The 9,111-nt window shown below is 38.3% G+C and overlaps 4 protein-coding genes across 5 annotated transcripts in view; 2 read left to right on the top strand and 2 right to left on the bottom strand.

Moving 5' to 3' along the window:
- LOC104752449 (DNA ligase 1-like) lies at positions 7-1,344 on the top strand. Its single transcript, XM_010474586.2, has 4 exons — positions 7-128; positions 564-613; positions 719-771; positions 939-1,344. Exons 3-4 carry the CDS (start codon positions 754-756, stop codon positions 1,206-1,208), a joined length of 288 nt encoding a protein of 95 aa, XP_010472888.2. The 5' UTR covers positions 7-128; positions 564-613; positions 719-753; the 3' UTR covers positions 1,209-1,344.
- Positions 1,896-4,302, bottom strand: LOC104752448 (WD repeat-containing protein 76-like). Its single transcript, XM_010474585.2, has 4 exons — positions 3,564-4,302; positions 3,024-3,430; positions 2,481-2,579; positions 1,896-2,221 (listed from the first exon to the last, which is right to left on the bottom strand). Exons 1-4 carry the CDS (start codon positions 4,269-4,271, stop codon positions 2,008-2,010), a joined length of 1,428 nt encoding a protein of 475 aa, XP_010472887.1. The 5' UTR covers positions 4,272-4,302; the 3' UTR covers positions 1,896-2,007.
- LOC104752447 (WD repeat-containing protein 76-like) lies at positions 5,664-8,198 on the bottom strand. The gene is made up of 4 exons (XM_010474584.2): positions 7,216-8,198; positions 6,690-7,096; positions 6,178-6,276; positions 5,664-6,049 (listed from the first exon to the last, which is right to left on the bottom strand). Exons 1-4 carry the CDS (start codon positions 8,086-8,088, stop codon positions 5,833-5,835), a joined length of 1,596 nt encoding a protein of 531 aa, XP_010472886.1. The 5' UTR covers positions 8,089-8,198; the 3' UTR covers positions 5,664-5,832.
- LOC104752446 (uncharacterized protein At2g39795, mitochondrial-like) overlaps positions 8,638-9,111 on the top strand; it is a 2,331-nt gene continuing 1,857 nt past the window's right edge. For both annotated transcript variants that reach the window (XM_010474582.2, XM_010474583.2), the window contains exon 1: positions 8,638-8,931. In XM_010474582.2, coding sequence (XP_010472884.1) covers positions 8,689-8,931 — 243 coding nt within the window. In that variant the 5' untranslated portion in view covers positions 8,638-8,688. The remainder of the gene's footprint in view (positions 8,932-9,111) is intronic.

Genomic DNA, 9,111 nt, shown 5'->3' with positions numbered 1-9,111 from the left:
CATCAAAACGAGACTGAAACTAGTGTTGTTTCTCGCTACGATGAGACTTATAAGAAACTCGATAAGCTCGATTTCGTGACCGCTGCCAAGATCTTGTTCACTGAACCACCCAAGACCAATAAATTTGGGTAATTATTTACAGTTATGCCCGAGATAAGATTTAAGAGGGTTTTTGCTACATACTCTTCGTTTCTTTTGTCATTGATCTTGTCCCTTTTTGTTTAGTTTATCAGAAGTGTTATGATGGGGTTTGATTCTTGCTTCTCCGAGCCTTTAAATCATAGAAAGACCCTCTCTTTTTTGTATTGCCACTTACCATATAGATGTTCAAGTAAATTTTTAGGCAAAGAGTAATGATGAATGTTACAGAACCTCTGAATTGTAGAATGTGAGCTTCTTTAGGCTGATAACAATTAGGGGAGAGATCACTCTATAGTCTATACTGGTTCTCAGTGTCTGCTGCTATTATCTCTTTGACTTTCTGAAACCATCCCTCTTGTTTTTAGTACAAGTTGAGTTCTTGTAGTGTAAGTCCTCATTTGGATTTTTGCTTTTTGTGTTAGGTTTGATTGGCATGTGGTTCAATTCATCATCGTCTGCTTGCCATCTGTAGGTATTGCAGTTTACTCTCTTCACATTTTTTCTCTCTTTTAATTCTTCAGTTCAATGCTGTTTCTGTCAAAGATCTCTCAGTGTTGGCTATTGATTCTTGTAACAGCTGTGTATCTGGTTGCTCAATATGCTCGCCGTAAAATGAAGATCATGGACGCTGTGAGTTATCCATCTTGTTCATTACTATTAAACGGATAGATGGGTCTTTCTTTATAGAGAGATTTGAGTCATGTGTTAGTGTTTGTCCACCATGTTCATTCTGGCCAAAGCTGCCTATTATTATATATCCTCTGAACGAACATATGCCCCCATGATATTATTCTCAGGAACTTGGAGAGAAGAAACGGAAAGAAGAAGAAAAGAAAGAGAAAGAAGAAGCTGAACAAAAGGCGTTAGCAAAAGAAGCAGCAACCAAGTCTCACGACGAGCTAATGGAGATGAAAGAGAGACTTGGAAAAATCGAAGAGACAATCAAAGATATTGTTTTGGAAGCAAAAAAACCTTCAGGGAATGCTCCAACCAAAACCCAAGATGATCAATCCACCAAACTCTCCCCAAAAGAAGAATCAAAACCAGAAAAAAGAACACAAGGTTAATGTATAGAAGAAACCAGGTGATAAACCTCGTTGAGATGATTAGAAGGGAAACTTAGGTTGTAGATGAACAAGGATGTACCCTTTTGTGGGTTATTATTTTTTTGGAACTAATACAGCAGTTGATGCAATTCTCTGATTTCGCTTCTTTTTTTTTTTTTTTTATTTNGCTTCTTTTTTTTTTTTTTTATTGAATCGCTTCGACAATTAATATAGATCTCAAGGATTTGCGTTTAAGCTATAAGATAGTAAAAAAAGAAGAAAAAAACTGCTTCCATTTCTATACGACAGAAGAAAACGAAACAACACATAATGCTAGTTGGAATTGGTTAATAAGTATGCTACTTTGTTGTCCAAGTTAAGTAGGCAACCACTAGTATTTCACATTTTACCGATGCAGTAATTAACTAGGCTAGAGAGAAAACATCAAGCAGGTGAAGCATAACTTATTTGCCTTACCCATATCAAGATTTGTGTTATTACAACGGCACTACTGATATGACATTTGTGTTATCAGAAAAACGTTGAGACTTTTCTCTTCTTACTTATGTATTCAGATACATATTTCATTTCAAAATTTTGCCAAAAAGAAAAGCATCATTTTTTAAAAGACTTGCAGGCAGCAAGTCTCACGAATGGAGCTGAAAGAGAGATAAAAAGAGATTGTTTTGGAAACAAATAAACCTCCCATCCAAAACCCAAGAAGCTACTACATTTTAAAAAAGAACCTCAATTCTTCTTAAGTCTTTTAATACATTTTGTAAGACCTTGTGATGATTGAAAATGGTAATATTATGCGTAGTTAGTTTGCTGTCCAAACATAGACCTCTCCTCCAGCTGTGGATCCTGCAAGCGTCCCAACATTGAGAGGATGGCAGTTTATTCTGCTTGGAATAGATTTCATCAGAGGGCTTTGCAGTGACATCGCTATTCGCTTTCGTTCTGGAGAGATCACATCAATTCCTTTTGACATATTTCCGATTATTATACATGAATCATCCCACCCCCACACTCCCCTGCAATCATCATAATATTATTACCAGCTTCAGTTTCAATTTTTTTTTTGTTTTACAGACAGAAGAAAGCAATGCCTACTTCTTTTCATTTCTCATACAAAGTGGGGAGAAAAATGTATTGGTGGTCATAGGAACAGTGAAAGACTTGTAACAATTAGTTGTGTGCAGTTATTATTTTGGTCAGAACAAAAGTGCATCAAGAAAAAAATGTACATGAACTACTTAGAGGTTTATTAAGGTACAAGATACTGGAGCATACCTGAAATTGCAGATATTCCTTAAAGTGCTATTTTTGTGATATATCATCGAAGTATCCTCAAAATTGCGGCCACTTAGAATACCAACATTGTTGTCACAACTACAAGGAAAACAAAGCTGAGAGAGTTTAACAGGCCCAAAGATACAAGTAGACCACTAGCATTCCACATGTTACCGATACAGTAAAAGAACAATGCCAAAGAGCTACATTATAAAAATCAACTTCACTGACTCTATGCATGTTTACTCTTATCTCAGTAGGTAAAACTTGTACATACTAAAGCAGAGTGACCATATCTTAACCACCATGATTGATTTCTTGCTGGGTTAGAGTAATTTGCATGCTTATTTCCTTCAGGGCAGTAATGTTATTCAAAACCATCACGACATCATATCTTTACTTAATTTCTTCACATTTATGTTTCAAACAACAGCAGAGGTGTTTTCTTAAACCAAAGAGATTATTAGCTAAACTGATATTTGTTGTTCTTAATGGAATGTATTATGTATTGAACATAGTGAGGAAAAAATTGACAAGAGATACCTTGTAGTTGCAAGTAAAAGGCCAGAAGGTGAGAAATAAGCAGAGTCCACAGCCCTAGAATGATTTACAGTAGTCAATGTTTTTGGTTTTGGGGCTCCCATGCTTCTCAAGTCCCAGAGGCAAGCAGTTCCATCTGAGGAGCTTGTAGCCATGATATGGGGATTTTGCGGGTTGAAGTCTACAGAGTTAATCCTGAGTTCATGTAGCTCCCAATGGAAAACTGACTTTCCGGCTCGGAGGTCCCATAGATTGAACATTCCGTTTCCCTCGCTAAAGAATAAGCTTTGCTCATCATTTGGTCTCTGAGAGAGAGAATATATAGATTCATCCCGCGAACAAACAGAATCAAAAACCAATTTCTCAACATCCATCACCCGGATAAGACCATCATAGCTGCTGGTAATAACCTGCCCCAAAATGCACCCACAAAGATATATATGAAAAAGAGATAACTTTTTCTCGAGCCAACGAATTTCAAACACAAACGTACAAAAGAAAGACAAGTCCTTTAATTAATGGAAGCCTTACTTACTTACTTACCCTATAGAAAGAGTTTTGCTGAAACACAAGAGATGTAACTACATTTGTGTGAGGGGTGAATAGGTAGATCCCATCATCATCATCATCACCCTGGCAATCCAAATTCCAAAAACCAACGCTCCCATGTGCGCCCCCTGCAGCAATCATCTTAACATCAAGGCAAGGCAAGAACTTTGCAACCAAAACTCTCCCAGGCACAACACGTGCTACATTATGCGGCTCTAAGCTCAAAGATTCCAGATCAAAACCAGTGGGCAAATCTGCCTCATCTCTATTATTGACAACACCAATAGAACTAGTTCTACTTCTCATCACCATAGGAGGAGGAGACTCGTTATCATCCTTAACCGCTCCAGTTCCTCTGGAAATAATACCCAAAAGAGTATCAACAAATTGCGTAAGAGAATCATCCTCTCCTTCATAAGCCACATCGAATGGCATAGGAGTTGATGATGCCTTGTGAAGAGGCCTTGTGTTGTGGGTACGTTTGTGGTTAAAGGGTAAACCAGCGGAATCGGGAGTCAAGCCTCTGGTGCGTTTAGACTCGCGGATGACTGTGGTGGGTTTGGTACTCTTCTTCACGTCTTCGCGAGTGGATTTGGTTGGGGCAACGAGAAGAGAAGCTTTGGCACGGACATTGAGAGCCGCCATCATCTCATCGTTCCGTCTTATGTTCTCCAATCTCTTCCGCTCGTACTCCGTCGCCATTGAAGCGTCAGTGAACAAAAAAAAGATAGAGACTTTTTAATGTTGTAATCGGAAAACAAAGAAAAAATGAAAAGGTAACATCTTTAATGGTCGGGGATGGGCGGTAGAATAGAATCACATTTCCCGCCAAAAAAAACCGATGGTAGATGAAGGAGGAGCTTTCATTTGTTGACGACTCAGCTTTAGGATTAATAGAATTTAAATTAAAGCTACAGTCAACATAATAAACTCAATTCTAGTCTTTATGCATTTCTGTAAGGGAGATCAAAAAAAAAAAACAACACAACATGTCATGCTGATTGAAAATGGTCAAAAGTGTGCTACAACTTTGCTGTCCAAACATAGACTTGTCCTCCACCTGTGGCTCCTGCAAGCGTCCCAACATTATGAGGATGACAATGGATTCTGCACGGTATAGCTTTCATCAGAGGGTTTTGCAGTTCCATCACTGTTCGCTTTAGTTTTGGATTTATCACATCAATCTTCCTTGACAAATTGCCGACATAGATGTGTGAATCATCCCACCCCCACACTCCCCTGCAATCAAAATCATTACCAGCTTCAAATTTTTTGACAGAGAGACTAGAAAACCGATGCCTACTTCTTTTCATTTCTCATATAAAAAGTGGAAAAAGAGTATTGGGAACAGAGATGCTGGAACATACTTGAATTTGGAGATCCACCTGCTGGTATTATTATTGTGATATATCATGGAAGCNTCTCCCAGGCACAACACGTGCTACATTATGCGGCTCTAAGCTCAAAGATTCCAGATCAAAACCAGTGGGCAAATCTGCCTCATCTCTATTATTGACAACACCAATAGAACTAGTTCTACTTCTCATCACCATAGGAGGAGGAGACTCGTTATCATCCTTAACCGCTCCAGTTCCTCTGGAAATAATACCCAAAAGAGTATCAACAAATTGCGTAAGAGAATCATCCTCTCCTTCATAAGCCACATCGAATGGCATAGGAGTTGATGATGCCTTGTGAAGAGGCCTTGTGTTGTGGGTACGTTTGTGGTTAAAGGGTAAACCAGCGGAATCGGGAGTCAAGCCTCTGGTGCGTTTAGACTCGCGGATGACTGTGGTGGGTTTGGTACTCTTCTTCACGTCTTCGCGAGTGGATTTGGTTGGGGCAACGAGAAGAGAAGCTTTGGCACGGACATTGAGAGCCGCCATCATCTCATCGTTCCGTCTTATGTTCTCCAATCTCTTCCGCTCGTACTCCGTCGCCATTGAAGCGTCAGTGAACAAAAAAAAGATAGAGACTTTTTAATGTTGTAATCGGAAAACAAAGAAAAAATGAAAAGGTAACATCTTTAATGGTCGGGGATGGGCGGTAGAATAGAATCACATTTCCCGCCAAAAAAAACCGATGGTAGATGAAGGAGGAGCTTTCATTTGTTGACGACTCAGCTTTAGGATTAATAGAATTTAAATTAAAGCTACAGTCAACATAATAAACTCAATTCTAGTCTTTATGCATTTCTGTAAGGGAGATCAAAAAAAAAAAACAACACAACATGTCATGCTGATTGAAAATGGTCAAAAGTGTGCTACAACTTTGCTGTCCAAACATAGACTTGTCCTCCACCTGTGGCTCCTGCAAGCGTCCCAACATTATGAGGATGACAATGGATTCTGCACGGTATAGCTTTCATCAGAGGGTTTTGCAGTTCCATCACTGTTCGCTTTAGTTTTGGATTTATCACATCAATCTTCCTTGACAAATTGCCGACATAGATGTGTGAATCATCCCACCCCCACACTCCCCTGCAATCAAAATCATTACCAGCTTCAAATTTTTTGACAGAGAGACTAGAAAACCGATGCCTACTTCTTTTCATTTCTCATATAAAAAGTGGAAAAAGAGTATTGGGAACAGAGATGCTGGAACATACTTGAATTTGGAGATCCACCTGCTGGTATTATTATTGTGATATATCATGGAAGCATTCTCAAAATTGATGCCGCTTAGAATACCAATGTTGTCGTCAAGGCTACAAGGAAAACAAAACAAGAGTTTAGCAAACCCCAGAGATGTACGTAGAAATAGAATAGCCATAAGCATTTCACATAGTATGCTAGTGACCCACATTATACATCAGTTTCACTGTACACATGTTCACTCTTGTCTACATTGCTAAAAGTTTAAGAGATGTATTAAATTTTCCTGTGTCAAAACTCAAAACCATCAAGGCACCAGGTTTCTTGCTAAGAAAAGTGATTCCCACACGTAATTACGCAGACTTTATAAACCTCAACAAAACTAGAACATATATTACTTAGTCTCTCCACAGTGATGTTTCAAACAAAAACAAACATCAAATCAACGAGATTATCAGTAAACAGATACTTGTAGTTATTAATGAATTATATTATTGAACAGGCTGAGGAAAAAATGACAAGATACCTTGTAGTTGCAAGTGAAAGGCCAGAAGGTGAGAAATAAGCAGAGTGCACAGCCCTAGAATGATTTACAGTAGTCAGTGTTTTCGGTTTTTGGGCTCCCATGCTTCTCAAGTCCCAGAGGCAAGCAGTTCCATCTGAGGAGCTTGTAGCCATAATATGGGGATTTTGCGGGTTGAAGTCTACAGAGTTAATCCTGTGTTCATGTAACTCCCAATGAAAAACTGATTTTCCTGCTCGGAGGTCCCATATATTGAACATTCCATAATCCTCACCAAAGTATAAGCTTTGCTCATCATTTGGTCTCTGCGTGAGTGAATATATAGGTTTGTCCGTGGAATAAACCAAATCAAAAACCGACTTCTCGACATCCATCAACCGGATGAGACCATCATAGCAGCTGGTAATAACCTATCATGAATGCAGCAACGAACTAAAATGACTAAAAGAAGAGATAAACTTTTCTCCAATCATAGTTTCAAACACAAAACTAAATAATATAAGACAAGTGTCCTTAAATTGAAACTTACCCTTGATAAAGAGTTTTGCTGAAACACAATAGATGACACCGGTGCTGAGTGAGGGGTGAATAGATATATCCCATCACCATCTTCCTCGCTCTCACAATCCAAATTCCAAAAACCAACATTCCCAAGTTTGTCACCAGCAGCGATCATCTTAACATTCTCGCAAGGTAAGAACTCGACAGAAAAAATCCTCCCAGGCACAACACGGGCTACATTACGCGGTTCTAAACTCAACAATTCATGATCAAAACCTTTCTCAAACTCAATCTTCTCAGACTTAATAACAGGAAAACCAAATTCATCCTTAACACAATCACTGAAGAAGGAATCATCATCTGGCTCTTCCTTTTTAACAGAAACTTTAGAAGCACGAGAAGTACTCCTAGTCCTAGTCCTCACCGTAGAAGAAGAAGACTCGTTCTCATCCTTAACAGATCCAATTTCTCCCTTAACCAAATTACCTCTACTAGTACTGGCAGTAGTAATACCCAAAAGAGTATCAACCAAATGGGTATAGGAAGCATCATCACCTTCATAAGCGGAATCAAAGGGCAGAGGAGCCAATAAACGTGGCGATTGCTTACTAGAAGAAGACAAAGTGTTTTGTGTGCGATAATCAGAGAAGCCATTGGGTAAGCCACCGGAATCAGGGTTCAATCCTCTGGTGCGTAGTGACTGTCGAACGACGACGGGTGTTTCAGGTTTGGGCTTCTTCTTCTTCATCTTAAATGATTTACTAATATCATCTCCAGAGCGTTTGGACGCGGTTGCGGCGGAGAGAAGAGAAGAAGCTTTGGCACGGACATTGAGAGCGGCCATCATCTCATCGTTCCGTCTTATGTTCTCCAATCTCTTCCGCTCGTACTCCGTCGCCATTGATGCTTCAAAGAATCAGACTTTTTTCTCTTTACTCACACATTTAAAAAAAAAAAAAAAAGAGACTCTTTCACAAAACTGTAAGACCTAGAAGACGACGACCAAACAAAAACATCTGATAGGCGGTAGCAATAATCACAACTGCCGCCAAATAAATAAAAATACTTTTCTTTTTTCTATAGTTTAACTTACAAATGATTTTTATTTTTAATATATAGTTTGATCAGATACTATAAATAATCATACTGTATAACAATAACTTTTATCAAAAACCAATGATTACCAAATTTAAATATATTTTTTTCTTTAACTAAAAATATATTATTTAATTTTAAATCAATAACAATTCAAAATTTTAAATATTATTTTTTACAAAACATTAATCTTTTTTTGTGGGCCAAAAAAAATAAACCAAAACATCTATCTTTACGAATATAATTATGTATTTGTCATGATTTTTTACTGATCACAATTGAACGGTGTAGATTAGTTTAGACCCAAAAGAAAAAAGATCGAACGCACGATCAGCCGTACGATGGAACATCTTACTGTGTTAAACCCTAAATCTTTGCTATACGATTCATCTCTGTCAAGTGTCAAATGGCTCGCTTCGTCAGATGTCTGAGAAGAACACTCTTTTCTAATTCGTCTCCTTCAATTTCTTACCGGAGCCCTAGAATTGGTTTGCCCACGAATCAAAATCCAATATTTTTGATCAGCCGCAAATGTCTGAGCTCGGGGAGTTACGTGTCAGAAGTGCAGAGATCAGCTTTCGAGGGCAACATTTTGAGACTAATCCGTAATGAGATTGATTACGAACTCGATCACTCGCCTCCTCTTCTGGTATTCTATGGTTGAATCCTTTTCCTTCTTCTTTCTTTTTCTGGTTTTTGGTCAATACGTTAAAGCTAGATAGATACTTTAAGCCTTCTTGGAATCTGATTTTGGATTAGTGTTATTTATCAATTGAACTTTTCTTGCTTGGGAATCATATCAATGTTGATCTGCCAAACTTAGCTTGAT

The sequence above is a fragment of the Camelina sativa genome, chromosome 16 (assembly GCF_000633955.1).
Source record: "Camelina sativa cultivar DH55 chromosome 16, Cs, whole genome shotgun sequence".
In the NCBI taxonomy this organism is placed as follows: domain Eukaryota; kingdom Viridiplantae; phylum Streptophyta; class Magnoliopsida; order Brassicales; family Brassicaceae; genus Camelina; species Camelina sativa.
This window is presented reverse-complemented; position numbering and strand designations above follow the sequence as displayed.